General features: G+C 41.3%; 1 protein-coding gene across 3 annotated transcripts in view; it reads left to right on the top strand.

The window, feature by feature from the left end:
- Polh (DNA polymerase eta) overlaps nucleotides 1–15,622 on the top strand; it is a 36,538-nt gene that overhangs the window by 4,231 nt on the left and 16,685 nt on the right. The window contains exons 2-6 of one of the 3 annotated variants that reach the window (XM_041656585.1): nucleotides 872–1,013; nucleotides 1,735–1,869; nucleotides 5,885–6,099; nucleotides 8,929–9,098; nucleotides 15,237–15,340. In XM_041656585.1, coding sequence (XP_041512519.1) covers nucleotides 877–1,013; nucleotides 1,735–1,869; nucleotides 5,885–6,099; nucleotides 8,929–9,098; nucleotides 15,237–15,340 — 761 coding nt within the window. In that variant the 5' untranslated portion in view covers nucleotides 872–876. Of the gene's footprint in view, nucleotides 1–871; nucleotides 1,014–1,734; nucleotides 1,870–5,884; nucleotides 6,100–8,928; nucleotides 9,099–15,236; nucleotides 15,341–15,622 lie in introns of those variants that run through there. The other 2 variants (XM_041656586.1, XM_041656587.1) reach the window with 2 other exon arrangements.

Here is a 15,622-nt window from a genome sequence, read left to right as displayed (position 1 = left end):
TTAAAAAAAAAAGAATATATTGTAGCACATGAATCCCCCTCCCTAGCTTCTCTCTCTTAATTAACCTCCTTCCCCCTTAAGAGTTCACCGAGGCTTTCACAGACCACTCCCACTTTGAGCCAAAAAGTAAGCTGACAGCTACAGCTTTGTGTAAAAATCCTTATCTGTAGTGGTATTTTATTTATGTTTTAATAAATAAGCTTGCCTGAAGATCAGAGGGTAAAACTAAGCCACTAGAGGCCAGGCAATGATGTCACACACCTTTAATCCCAGTACTGAGGAGTCACATGCTTTCAATCCCAGCACTAAAGGGGAATATAAAACGGGAGATGACAGGGCTCAGGGCTCAGTCTGCAGTCGCCCAGCCTTGGTAGAGGTGAGGCTTCTCTAGTGGCTTGACTGTTTTGCTTTTCTGATCTTCAGCTTGAACCCCAATATCTGTCTCTGTGTTTTTATTTTATTTTATTTATTTTATTTGTGCCTTTAATGACCCTGAAGGAATTCCAGCCCTGTACCGTGCTATTGACAGAGAATTGTTGATTGTGTTTATATGTGTATATAAGCTAGACGAAACTTTTGCAGCAGGACAGAAGAATAAATGGGACGTGATAAGATGTGTGTGAGCTGATTCATTTCCTTTACTCTCATTCCTATAGCCAGTTCCCTCACTTGCTGTAGCATTCCTTTTGGATCCTGAGAGGTTTAGGGGCTGGTACCCCAATAAACCTCAATAAAGATCTATCTGCCCCTGCCTCCTGAGTGCTGAGATCAAAGATGTGCACCTACCACACATGGTAGACATATAATAGGGGTCTTTTGTTGTGTTTTTGTATTTTAGATTAATTATTTCCTATTTCTGAATGTCTTCCAGAATAAATGGCTGCTGGGCAGGATCGAGTGGTTGCTCTTGTGGATATGGATTGTTTTTTTGTCCAGGTGGAACAGCGGCAAAATCCTCACTTGAGGAATAAACCTTGTGCAGTTGTACAGTACAAATCATGGAAAGGTGGTGGGTATGTATAATTGATGATGTCGTGTGTGTGTGTATATGTTCACACGCATCAGATTCAGCTAGGCTGACTGGTCAGCAAATCTAGAGAGCCACCTGTTTCTACTCTCACAGACCTGGAATTAAAGGCATGTTCTACTGCACCCAGCTTTTTCTGTGGGTCCTAGGGATCCCAACTTAGGTCTACTTACTTGCATGGCAGATACTTTACTGAGACTGAGCCAACTTTCCAGCCCCTCTTAGTATTTAAAAAAAAAAAAAAAAACAAAACTATGAGACTGAGCCATCTTTCCAGCCCCTCTTAGTATTTAAAAAAAAAAAAAAAAAAACTATGTGTGTGTTTTGTCCACTTCTGTGTCTATGTACCACCTGCATACAGTACCCACAGAGGGCAAAATAGGGTGTCAGATCCCCTGGGACTGGAGTTACTGATGAGCCATCATTTGGGTGCTGGGAATCAAGCCCAGGTAAAAAGAGCAAGCAGTGCTCTTAATACTTCACCATCACCCCAGACCCCACTAGTATTTTAGTCTTTGGAAACTCAATGATTCTATTCTAGGTCTTATTTTTGAGGTTTTCGAACTGCTGTGTCTGCAATTGAATAATAGCATCTGTGGCCACAAAGTTTCTAATTTTATGTGTTTACAGCCTACTTCTGTTAACGTTTGTTGTTTGATATCATGTAATACTTTTGGTTTTGTTTCCTTTTCTCTCCCTAACTTTAGAATTATTGCAGTGAGTTATGAAGCTCGTGCATTTGGGGTCACTAGAAACATGTGGGCAGATGATGCTAAGAAGCTATGTCCAGATCTTCTACTGGCACAAGTTCGTGAGTCCCGTGGGAAAGCTAACCTCACCAAGTAAGCAAAAAACATTGTAAAGGAACATAGAGGACTTAGGCAGTGTTTTGTGGATATGGGAGTGTGGCCTGTGATAGAGTGGTTGCCTAGCATTTATTCAATCCTAGGTTTAATACCAAGGGGCCACTTAAAAAAAAAAAAAAGCTGGGGGCTGGAGAGATGGCTCAGTGGTTAAGAGCATTGCCTGCTCTTCCAGGGGTCCTGGGTTCGATTCCCAGCGGCCACATGGTGGCTCACGACCATCTGTGATGGGGTCTGGTGCCCTCTTCTGGCCTGCAGGCATGGACACGGAACATTGTACACATAATAAATAAATATTAAAAAATTTAAAAAAAAAAAAAAGCTACAGGTGATACTTGTTATGCTAGCTTGTTGTTCCCTGCAGTGTACTCAATCAATTGTTGTTCAAACAAATATGAAATGTTTTTCTGTCGACATCCTGTGTCTATGAGTTAAATATTTTATGTGTACTTCAGTAATAATTTTATTACTGCTTTTAAGTTCTTGTCTTTAAGGAACCACTTATTATCTTCCTTGTTTAAAAATCAGTCATGGGGAGATGAAAGATGGCTCAATGGTTAAGAGGAGGTACTGTTCTCAGAGAGGATCTGAGTTTGTTTCCCAGAACCTACATTGGGCCTCGTTGATGGTGAATGACCCTTCTTATTGCCACCTTCTTTGTGGGAGCCATTTTCCTGACCCCAAGTTGGAAAGGATGGGGGGCACTTTATTTGCCTTATTTTTTAAAAAAATATTTATTTTTATTTAATGTGCATTGGTGTTTTATCTGCATGTATGTCTGTGTGAGGGTGTCAGATACCCTGGAACTGGAGTTATAGACAGTTTTGAGCTGCCATGTGGGTGCAGGGAATTGAAACAAAGAACAGCCAGTGCTCTTAACTGCTTAGCTACCTCTCCAACCCCTGCCTTTTTTCTTCTTCAGTTGATTTTGTCTCTTCAAACTTGAAGGTTTGCCCTAGAATGAGAAACGTGTATAGAGGTAGACACAAGTTCCAGTCATTATAATGGTCCTGCTTTAGTCAGTGTTCTGTTGCTGTGAAGAGACACCAGGACCATGACAGCTTTTATAGAAAGAAAACATTTCATTGTGGCTTGCTTAGACTTTCAGAGGTTTATTAGTCTTTTATTTTCATGCAGAGAGTGTGGCAGCACACAGGCAGACAGGGCAGCTCAGAGTTCTTTTTAATTATTATTGTTTTTATTGAGCTATATATTTTCCTCTGCTCTCCTCCCTTCCTATCCCCTCCCCTTCTACCTTCTCCTATAATCCCCATGCTCCTAATTTACTCAGGAGATCTTGTTTTTTTCTACTTCCCGTGTACATTAGATTTATGTATGGCTCTCCTAAGGTCCTCGTTGTTGTCTAGGTTCTCTGGGATTGTGAATTGTAGGCTGGTTTTCTTTGTTTTATGTATAAAAGTTACTTATGAGTGAGTACATATGATAATTGTCTTTCTGGGTCTCAGTTACCTCACTCAATATGGTGTTTTCTAGATCCATTCATTTGCTTGCAAATTTCAAGATGTCATTGTGTTTTTCTGCTCTGTAGTACTCTGTTGTGTAAATGTACCACATCTTATCCATTCTTCTGTCAAGGAGCACTTAGGTTGTTTCCAGGTTCTAGCTATGACAAGTAATGCTGCTATGAACATACTTGAGCACATGTTTTTGTGGTAGGATTGAGCATCCTTTGGGTATATACCCAAAAGTGGTATTGCTGGGTCTTGAGGTAGGTTGTTTCCTAATTTTCTGAGAAATAACCATGCAGGTATCCAAAGCAGCTGTACCAGTTTGTACTCCCACCAGCAATGCAGGAGTGTTCCCTTTACCCCACATCCTCTTCAGCATAAGTTGTCATCAGTGTTTTTGGTCTTGGCATTCTTACAGGTGTAAGGTGAAATCTCAGAGTTGTTTTGATTTGCATTTTTCTGATGGCTAAGGATGTTGAACATTTCCTTAAGTGTCTTTCAGCCACTTGAGATTCCTCTGTTGAGAGTTCTCTGTTTAAGTCTCTACCCTATTTTTGTATTGGATTATTTGTTTTTTTTTAATATTATTATGTATACAATATTCTGTCTGTGTGTATGCCTGCAGGCCAGAAGAGGGCACCAGACCCCATTACAGATGGTTGTGAGCCACCATGTGGTTGCTGGGAATTGAACTCAGGACCTTTGGAAGAGCAGGCAATGCTCTTAACCTCTGAGCCATCTCTCCAGCCCCTTATTTGTTCTTTTGATGACTAATTTTTTGAGTTCTTTGTATATTTTGGAGATCAGCTGTCTGTCTGATGTGGGTTGGTGAAGCTATTTTCTCATTTTGTAGGCTGCTGTTTTGTCTTGTTGACTGTGTCCTTTGCTTTACAGAAACTTCTCAGTTTCAGGAGGTCTCATTTATTAATTGTTTCTCTCAGTGTCTGTAGTACTGGGGTTATATTTAGGAAGTGGTCTCCTGTGCCAATGTGATCAAGTGTCCTTCCCACTTTCTCTTCTATGAGGTTCAGTGTAGCTGGCAGCTCCAAGTTCTACATTCAGATCCAAAAGCAGCAGGAAGAGGCAGAGACACTAGGTCTGGCCTGAGCACTTGAAACCCCAAAGCCCACCTGCAGTACAAGCATTTTCTCAGTTGAGTTTTTCTTTTCCCAGATGACCTTAGCTTGTGTCAAGTTGACAAAAGGCTATCCATGTCTTAGATAGATCTATAAGATGGTATTCCCCAAAAGAAGGTGACCTCCCTGCCCAAGTGTATCACCACATTCTAGGCACTTGTCTTCATAATTTGAATGATAGCATGTCCAGAGCGATTGGCTTATACTAGCTAAACACCATTGACTGAAACTGAAGTCCATAGTCAGTTTGTTAATTTGTAGTGAGAGTGTAGAAAGATCTGTTGTGCTGAGTACCATGTTCTGCATAAGTTGTCTTGTTTGAAGATAGACTCTGAAGCAAAAGATATTTTGGTTGTATGTAAATAGCAAAGGGATAAGTGAATATAGTTGTAGTGATGCCGAGCGGCGGGCCTGCTTTCATCCCACCCGGCTCCCGCAGGGCTAGCTTTACACCCAAAATAACAACACACAAATTATATTCTTTTAAACACTGCCTGGCCCATTAGCTCTAGCTCTTACTGGAAAACTCTCACACCTTGATTAACCCATTTCTATTAATGTGTGTAGCACCACGAGGTGGTGACTTACTGGGAAGATTCTAACATAAGTCCTTCTTGAGCCGGAGCTTCATCGTGTCTTCCTCCCAGCATTCTGTTCTGTCTACTCCACCCACCTATGTTCTGACCTATCAGGCCAAGCAGTTTCTTTATTAATTAACCAATGAAAGCAACAGATAGATAGAAGACCCACCTACATCATATAGTAAAATGTTTCATGGTGCAAGGCATTTCTTTTCCTTTTAGAGAGGTCCTTTTTTTTTTTTTGGTTTTTCGAGACAGGGTTTCTCTGTGGCTTTGGAGCCTGTCCTGGAACTAGCTCTATAGACCAGGCTGGTTTCGCCTGCCTCTGCCTCCCGAGTGCTGGGATTAAAGGCGTGCGCCACCATCGCCCGGCTAGAGAGGTCCTTAACGCATGAGTATGTTCAGGGTCTGTATGCTTTTTGACTTGGCATAATGCTAGCACTGCATGAAAAGGTTTTCCTAGGATTCTTCCTTTTTCTTGTTTCTATTGTTTGTCTACCTAGCCATTGTTTCCTTCAGTTGAGTAATTAATACATCTTTATTAAGCCACTTGTCACTTGCTTATGGATTTCTTTTTTTTTTTTTTTTTTTTTTGAGACAGAGTTTCTGTGTAGTCCTGGCTGTCCTGAAACTCATTGTGTAGACCAGGCTGGCCTCCCAATTCAGAGATCTCTCTGCCTCTGCCTGTGCCTCCCATGTGCTGGGATTACAGGCATGTATTCTTGTTCATTATGGAAAGAACAACATGGGGCTGACAGTCTCAAGGTTGTATTCATTTATGGCCTGCATGTATGATCCTTATACTTAGGTACCGGGAAGCTAGTGTTGAAGTCATGGAGATTATGTCTCAGTTTGCTGTGATTGAACGTGCCAGCATCGATGAGGCTTATATAGACCTAACCAGTGCTGTGCAAGAAAGACTTGAAAAGTTACAAGGTCAGCCTATCTCAGCAGACTTGTTACCCAGCACTTACATTGAAGGGTTGCCCCGAGGCCCTACAGTAGAAGAGACTATCCAGAAAGGTACTTGTATCACATTACTTCTGCTTCCTGCTTTTGGAACCTGCTTTGCCTGGTTATGCTGATTTTTTTTTTTTTTAGAATGATACTTAAATTGTTGCCTGTATGTATCACAAAAACTCACATGAAAGGATATACAATTTTTCTTTATCTTTCCAGGAATATGCATGATGAGAAGCTGTGAAATTTGTTTGAAAGTAAATATCTCTTTAGCTATATAACCATGTCAGTTTAGTGTTATCAACAGAAGGTAGAAGGCTGACTGCTTCCTTCATCTGTAGATTAATTCATAGTGTTGAACCCAGGTCCTCTGGAAGAGCAGTCAGTGCTCTAACTGCTGAGCCATCTCTCCAGCCCCAGAATGAACTTTTTAAATGGAAAACCTTTTTAAAAGTAGGGGTTGACCAATTTAAAATTTTTTCTCAAGAGAAAGGGTCTTCCTCTGTAGCCCAGGCTGCCTCAAATTCTCCACACCACTCCCCCCCCCCCAGCCATTGTAGTTACTAGGATTACAAGCATATACTACCACACCCAATCACACATAAATTTTTTAGGTTGCAAGTTTTGTGAGAGATAACTGCAATTTAAACAGGAAGATAAGGTTGATAGATTGATAATATTAGTAGTTAAGAGTGTTTAAATTATGGGCATTTTATGGTGAGTTTTGGGTTTGAGGCTTTTATTTTGTTTTACACTAGAGACAAACACAGGACCTCCAGTGTACTAGCAAGTGCTTGTCCTCGAGTACACTCTCAAACCAAGTGGGAAGAGTTGAGGTGGATGGCCCTCATTCTGCGGGTGTCTTACTTTTCTATTGCTGTGCAGATGCCATGATCAAGGCAACTTATAGAAAGAGTTTATTGGGCTTACAGTTTCAGTTGGGGAGTCCTTGACCATCATGGGGAACATGGCATAAGTCAGATAGTCATAGTGCTGGAACAGTAGCTGAGAACTTAATTGTTGGACAACGACCTTGAGAGAGAGAGAGAGAGAGAGAGAGAGAGAGAGAGAGAGAGAGAGAGAGAAACGCTAACCAGAAATGTCATGGGCTTTTAAAAAAACCTCAAAGCCTATCCCCAGGGACATGCCTCTTCCAACAAGACTATACCTTCTAATTCTTTTCAAACATTTTGTACCAGCTGAGGACCAAGTATTCAAATATATGAGCTTCCGGGACACCATTCTCATTCAAAGCACCACAGCAAGTGAAGGCACTTACTGATGCCTGATGACCTGAGTTCAGCCCCTAGAACCTGCATTGTGAATGGAAAGCACTGACTCCTGCAAGTTGTTCTCTGATCTCCACATGTGTGCTTTGGTGCATACCCCATTCCCCAACTTACAAAATAAATACATCTTAATTTGTTTTTAAATTAAAGAGATGGCTCAGTGGTCAGGAGCACACACTGCTCTTGTAGAAGACCCACATTTGGTTCCCAACACCCACATCAGACAGTTTACAACCACCTGTAACTCCAGGAATTTGATGCTCTCTTCTGAGAATACCTGCACTCACATGCACACTCATACAAAAACACACAAGTGTACACATAATTAAAAACAAATACTTTTTTTTAAAGAGTTAGGGTAGTGTAAGTAAGAAACAAAAGGTGAGTAAAGCAGGAATAGTTATACTGTTGTGGGAAATAATTTTGAAGTGAGCTCTGTTGACTGACTGCACAGTGGAAAATGGTGGGGGTGGAGTTAATTCTAAACTTTTATTAAGAATAGAGTGTAGACTGGGCTTTGGTGGCACACACCTTTAATCCCAGTACTTGGGAGGCAGGGGCAGGCAGATCTCTGTGAGTTCAAGACCAGGCTGGTCTACAAGAACAAGTTCCAGGACAGCCAGGGCTGTTACACAGAGAAACCCTGCCTCGTTTAAAAAAAAAAAAAGGATAGAGTATAACCCAGCAGTGGTGGTGTATGCCTTTAATCCCAGGCAGGTGGATCTCAGAGTTCAAGGTCAGCCTTTTCTACAGAGTGAGTTCCAGGACTATCAAGGATACACAGAAATGTAAAGAAGAAAATTTGAGGGAACATGCTTTTAAATCATAGTTGCTAGACTGGGAGTATAGATCAATGGTAGCATGTTTGAACTATGGATTCTAGCCTCAGCACTGCAAAAGTCAATAAATCATTATTCATGAATGATTATTAACATAAAAAATATTTGTTACACATTATTACTATAAGTTTTAACCTAAGCTGAAACTAAGCTGCAGCAATTGGTATGTTTGAATATGATTGGTTTCATAAATGTATGTATCTAGGGCTGGCGAGATGTTTCCGCAGGTAAAAGGGCAGCAGCCAAACCTAACAACCTGGGTTTGATCCCTTTGACCACGTGAGTTAAATGAGCTGAAGAGACAGATGGCTTAGTAGTTAAAAGCACTTGCTGCTCCTCTAGAGGGCCCAGATTTGGTTCCCAACATTCACATTGTAAGACAACCACCTTCAACTCTGGCTCCAAAGGATCCCAGATCTTCTTCTGGCTCCCAGAGGTGCCCACACACATGGCATACACGGACACACAAAAATACGGTTTTAAGTAAAACTATGTGTCTAAAGTACTTGAACTCAAGCCATTGTTGCATTGAATGGCAAATACAGTTATGTGCTACTTAATGTCAGGCTCTGGGAAATGTGTTGGTGATTTCATCATTGTGCAAATATCATGTACTTGGAGAAAGCTAGATCATATAGCCTACTATACATTAAGTTCTAAAGCCATATACCATGATATATATGTAGTCTTCCCTTGAGAAAATGTTACGTGATTCATGACTGAAAATTTTTAAAATGTCTAAATGTAATCTCAACTTTTTTCAGAGGAAAATCGAAAACAAGGCTTACTTGAGTGGCTTGGTTCTCTTCAGATTGGTGATACCACCTCTCCAGACCTACACTTGACCGTGGGAGCAGTGATTGTGGAAGAAATGAGAGCAACCATAGAGAGGAAGACTGGTTTTCAGTGTTCAGCTGGAATTTCACACAATAAGGTGAAAGCTTACTGTAGACTTCAAAGAGGAAGTACAGCAAGGATGAATGTTAGTGGATATTAAAATGCATGTGGAGAGCCTGATGTTGTAGCACATGTCTGCACCTCCACCACTTGGGAGGTGCAAGCAGGAAAATCAAGAGTTCTACAGTTCCAGGCCAGTCTACTCTATGTAAGACTTTGACTCAAAAAAAACTTAAAAAAAAAATAGAAAATAAAAAATGAGGGACAGGAGAGGGGACTCAGTGGTTGAGAGCACTGGCTGTTCTGCAGAGGACATGGATTCAATTCCCAGCACCCACATGGTAGTTCTCAACTGTCTGTAAATATAGTTCTAGGGACCCAACACGTCTTCCGTCATGTTGTAAGACATGAATGCAGGCAAAATACCTAGACACATAAAGTAAATTTTCTTAATTGTTTGGAGTTTTGGGACTGGTGAGATGGTTCGGTGGGTAAAGGCACTTGCCACCAAGTTTAACGACCTGAGTTGTACCTAGAATACACATGGTGGAAGACGAGAACCAGGTTGTTCTTTGACCTCCATATGTGCAATGCCCCTCAAAATTGTAATTTTTAAAAAACTTAGATAAAATAAAATTCATATTGAGACTCAAATAAAAGCTTAAGTAATGACATTAATTGACATTACATAAGTACTTTCCTAAACAGCAGCCTAAAATCTGACCAAAAAAAAAATTATTTTCTTAATGTCTGAACCATCTGTATAGAAAAGCTGAGACATGGGCTGGAGAGATGGCACAGCGATTAAAACACTGGCTGTTTTTCCAGAGAGGACCTTGGTTCAATTCCCAGCACCCTCGTGGCAACTTATAGCTGTCTGTAACTCCAGTTCCAAGGGATCCAACACCCTCACACAGACATACATGCAGGCAAAACACCAATGCACATAAAAGTAAACTTATATTATTATTATTTTTTTTTTTTTTAAAAAGCAAGGTAGTTGGATATCTGTGAGTTTAAGGCCAGTCTGGTCTACAAATTGAGTTCCAGGACAGCTAGAGCTGTTACAGAGAAAGAGAAACTGTCACGAAAAGAAAAAGAAAAAAAGCTGAGGCTTTGAAAATTTATATATTAGCCTATTTCTTTTATTTTCACTTGCTGTATATTTTGTTGTTGTTGTTTCATCCTATATATTTTGACTTTTTGACGCAGGGTCTCATGTAGCTCAGGTTAGCCTTGAACTTCTTGTGTACCAAAGACAACGTTGATCCTCCTGTCTCTACTTCCCAAGTCCTGGGATTACAGGCATCTGCTACTACTTTTAGCTCTGTTGTTTCCTTATATGGAATTGCCTGGATATTTTATGTGTTTATCTGTTCCTTGTCCATATATGTATATGGGTGTGAGTTTGACATGTGTTTGTGATGTGTGCATGTGTGTCATACTCTGTCACTCTCTGCTGGACTTCTTTTAGTCAGGGTCTCTTTTTGAACCTACAACTGCATTTATTTGGAGGAGAGTGGGCTATCCTAGCAGCCAACAAGTTCCAGAGATGTTTCTGCTCTTCCCCTCCAGTGCTGGGGTTGCAGGTGTGTGCAGGATTATGCACAGATTGATTCATAGTTGCAGGCTTGAGCAGTTGGGACAATAAGCGAAAGGTGGCAGTAAAATTTTACTTTGGACCACTATTTTGTTTCACTTTGTTTTTTTTGTTTCTCTGGACAGGTATTCTCTGTGTAACAGTCCTAACTGTCATAGAACTCGCTTTGTAGACCAGACTGGCCTCAAACTCACAAAGATCCACCTGCCTCTGCCTTCCAAGTGCTGTGATTAAAGGCATGCACCACTACCGCCTGGCTGGACCACTATTTTCAAAATAGGAAAAACAGATAATTCTCAAAAATCCAGGAGCAGAATAATTCATTTATAAGTAGCTGTGACTGAAGTGCAGTGAGACTCTGAGACTTCAGACCCTCTAAGCAGGCTCAGTCATTGAGCAGTAGCTGGCCAGCTTGTTGCCACCTGCTTCTCCCTCTAATAGAAGGAAAGTTGCTAAGCTGCCCACAAGAAATTTTAGGGTTTTTTAGCCATATGAAAGGAAGGGAAACAATATTCCTAATGTAATATAGATTATACTAAATGTTGCCTAGTTGAAGTTACTAAGGAATCTTACCAATAGCTGATCATGGTGGTGCACATTTTGTATGTGTTATTGTTGTTTTAATTCATATATTATTTATTTATTGATTTTTCAAGACAGGGTTTCTCTGTAGCTTTGGAGCCTGTCCTGGAACTCAGAGACCTCCCTGCCTCTGCTTCCCAAGTGCTGGGATTAAAGGCATGGGTCATCACCGCCTGACCTTATCTATATACATCCAGCACAGCCTCCCCCCATTCTCCCCCTCAGATCTTCTTCATCCCCCCTCCCACTCCCAATGCCCTCTTCTTTCATCTCTAGGAAAGCACAAGGCTCCCAGGAGAATTAATAAAACATGGCATATCAAGTTTCAGTAAGGCTAAGCACCGCCCCATGTGTTAAGAATGGGCAAGGCATCCTAGTATGAGAAGGGTCCTGAAAGCCAGTAAGAGTTGGAGACAGCACCCGTTACCACTGTTAGGAGTTCCATAAGACAACCAAGCTACACAACTGTAACATATATGCAGAGGGCCTAGGACATTCTCATGCAGGCTCCTCCCTGGTTGTCATTTAAGTCTCTGTGAGCCTTTCCGTGTTGTCCTTGACCCCTCTGGCTCTATACTCCTTTCTTCTTGGTAAGATTCTCAAGCTCCACCTAATGTTTGGCTGTGGGTCTCTGCTTCTGCCTCTGTCAGTTGCTGGATGGCACCTCTCTGATGACAACTGAGTCAGGCACTGATGTGCTCACAGGAGATGACCAGTTCAGGCTACTTATCTGTTCTTGCTAGGAGTATAAGCTAGGGTTCTCCCCCATAGACTCCTGGGAGATTCCTCTGCACCAGGCTTCCATCTGACCACCAAAATGGCAGTCCCCCTCAGCGCTCTCCCCCTCCATGCATCCCGCCCACTTGATTGCTCAAGGAACCATCCTCATCTGCTCTCAGTCACTCACCAAATCTCTTCTATTTCCCCCTCCAGGGAGATATGGGTCTCCCCTCATGAACCCTCCTTGTTACCTAGTCTCTCTGGGTCTGTGAGTTGTAGCATAGTTATTTATTTTAGAGCTAATTCCACTTAGGAGTGAGTATATACCATATTTGTCATTCTCAGTCTCGATTACCTCACTCGGGATGATTTTATCAAGTTCAATCCATTTGCCTGCAGATTTTCTGGTGCTCTTAACAGCTGAGTAATCCTCCATTATGTAAATATACCACATTTTCATTATCCATTTCTCAGTTGACAGACATCTAGGTTGTTTCCAGGTTCTGGCTATTACAAATAAAGCTGCTATGAACATAGTTGAGCAAGTGTCCTTGTGGTATGATTGAGCATCCTTTGGGTATATGCCCAAGAGTTGTATAACTGGGTCTTGTGGTAGGTTGATTCCCAGTTATCTGAGAAACTGTCACACTGACTTCCAAAGTGGGTATACAAATTTAAACTCCCACCAGCAATGGAGGAATGTTCCCCAGGTGGTGCACACTTTTAATTTTTTAATTTTTTGATTTTTTTTTTCCATTTGGGAGGCAGAGGTGAGTGGATCTTTGAATTCTAGGCCAGCCTTGTCTAGTGAGTTCCAGGACAGCCAGAGCCTGCCTTATAATAGAGAGACTGTGTATTAGTCAGGGTTCTCTAGAGCAGTGGTTCTGAATCTGTGGGTTGCAACCCCTTTGGGTGCTGAAAGACCCTTTCACAGGGGTCAGAAATCAGATATTCTGCATGTCAGATCTTTACATAATGATTCATAACTAGCAAATTACAGTTATTAAATAGCAACAAAAATAATTTTATGGTTGGGGGGTCACCACAACATGAGGAACTGTATTAAATGGTTGCAGTGTTAGGAAGGTTGAGAACCACTTCTCTAGAGGAACAGAACTTACAGAACGAATATATATATATATATATATATATATATATATATATTAGATTTATTAATGGCTTACAGGCTGTGGACCAGCTTGTCTAACAATGGTGTCTACTAATGAAAGGTCCAAGAATCTAGTAGTTGTTCAGTCTGTGAGGCTGGATGTCTCAGTTGGTCTTCAGTATATGCCAGGATCCAAAAGAAATAGACTCTAATGCCAGTGAAGGAATGGACTTGCCAGCAAGAGTAAGCTTCCTTCTTCCATGTTCTTTAAATGTAGGCTACATGTAGAAGGTATGTCACATTTTAAAGGTGGAACTTCCTACCTCAACTGATTACAACTGGGTCTTGCCAGGTGGTGGTGCACACCTTAGTTAATCCCAGCACTAGGGAGGCAGAGGCAGGCCAACCTCTGAGTTCAGGGCCACCCTGGTTTATAGAGTGAGTTCCAGGACAGCCAAGACTACACAGAAAAACCCTGACTTGAGGGGGGAAAAGGTCTTCCCATGTCAAATTATTTAGTAAAGTACAGGAAAAATTCTTTACAGGTATACCCAGCCACTTTGGTTTTAGTTAATCCGGATGTAGACAAGTTGACAACCAAGAATAGCCATCTCAGACCATGCTGCAAAGAAAGAAAAAAAAAAAGACTCTTACTAATGAAATTAAGGAATGATTTTATATATATATATATATATATATATATATATATATATCAATGTATATTTGTGTGGAGGGAGGTAAACTTTTTTTAATTTTCAGTTCTATGTGTTTGTCTGTGTGTAGGTCAGGGCCAGTCTTGAGCTCCTGCTCTTCCCACCCTCACTTCCAAACATTTGAATGACAGGACTGCACCGCCTATTCTAGCATTTTCATATTCACATAAATATGTGAATCTTACTTGCATTTTTTCTCTGTTTTTTAAATCTATTTTGAGAAAAATCTCAAATAGATGGAAAAGAAAAAATGACACAAGGAAAATTGATATTAGGAGAGTGTGGGGAGACTTGTGCCCCGACTTCTTGCCCCCAAAGAGACCACCAGGGAACCGGGACTTGGGTGCAAAAGCAAGGTTTATTCCAAATGAGCCTAGGCATGGAACTTGTCCAGCACACTAACTCAGTGAAGGTGGGAAGAGCTCTCTTTCAGATCAGAGATTACAGGATGTTTTATACACAACTTCGCAGGACCACCAGTTTTCACCTAATTTTCATACCCGGACCTAATTGAGAACAGCAAATTCAATAAGCATTATGTAAATGAAGTATGGACATGAGTATATTCTATTCTTGGCTGGCTCGTTCCTCTCTGTTTTTGGGTTATGTAGATGGAGCATACTATGGACATACTTTTAATTGGCCAGTTCTTGGCTCTCTTTGAGGCAATGCTCTCCCCGTTGTTATTAGCCCCTGGCCCTTGTCACACATGAAATGTTTACTCTTTTAGCCTAGCCTAAGCAGCGTGGTTCAGGCGGCGAGCATTCAGGTCACTCTGACACTCTGACCAGTTTTTCATTTTCAATGGGGAAAATGGTTTCCCAGAGGATTCTGTGTAACACAGCGGTGTAGTACAAATTCTAAGTGCTCTTAATAATAAAATCCCAGAGTCAGATATAGGGGTAAATTCTGAAAGACAAAGGAGCAAGCCACAACTCAACCTGGACAACTCAACCTGAAAGGGGCCAAGGTCCTATTTCTACAAATCCTCAGACTGAATGGATTGCCCAAGAAACTGTGTCCACCCGCCTTATATTCTCTCTGTGTCCAGCCCTATCATTTCCTATCTCCACCTCCCTAGTGCTGGGATTAAAGGCATGAGCTTCCCAGTGCTGGGATTAAAAGTGTGAGCCTAGCTCTGTTTGTCTTATAGCCCAGGGTGGCCTTGAACTCACAGAGATGCACCTGCTTCTGTCCTGAGTAATGGGATTAAAGGTGTGTGTCACCACTGCCTGGCCTCTATGGTTAACTAGTGGCTAGCTCCACCTCTGATCTCCAGGCAAGCTTATTTGTTAGAGTACAAACAAAATATCACAGAGATTTTCAGGTGTTTTGAATTTCTGATTACATTTTGATTCTCTGTGTATGTGTATGCATACTTTAATATTTACCAACTCTACATAGTTACCTTACTAATAATATTAATGATCTTATTTTTCTCTGTGCTTCCAGGTCCTGGCAAAACTCGCCTGTGGACTAAACAAGCCCAACCGCCAAACTCTGGTCTCTCATGGGTCAGTCCCACAGCTATTCAGCCAGATGCCAATTCGTAAAATGTAGGTATTCAGTTTCATCATGTGAACGATCCCTGCTTGTAGTGGCTCTTGTGCCTCGTAGTGATTCAGTCTCAGAGAAAATAGGTACCAGTCAGAGAGGCAACACTGAAAAATTTATAAGCTACATTTAGGCCTTTTTTCTAGATGAATTTTCAATTTGTGGTAATCTGTGGTATATAACTAATCCTGAATTTAAGGGCAAAACAAAACTGCCAGGTGTAGTGATGTACACCTTTAATCTTAGCATTCAAGAGACAGAGGCAGAAGGCTCTCTGAGTTGAG

Source organism: Microtus oregoni, unplaced genomic scaffold (assembly GCF_018167655.1).
Source record: "Microtus oregoni isolate MIOR12 unplaced genomic scaffold, Mior012 000007F_ref0000211, whole genome shotgun sequence".
In the NCBI taxonomy this organism is placed as follows: domain Eukaryota; kingdom Metazoa; phylum Chordata; class Mammalia; order Rodentia; family Cricetidae; genus Microtus; species Microtus oregoni.
This window is presented reverse-complemented; position numbering and strand designations above follow the sequence as displayed.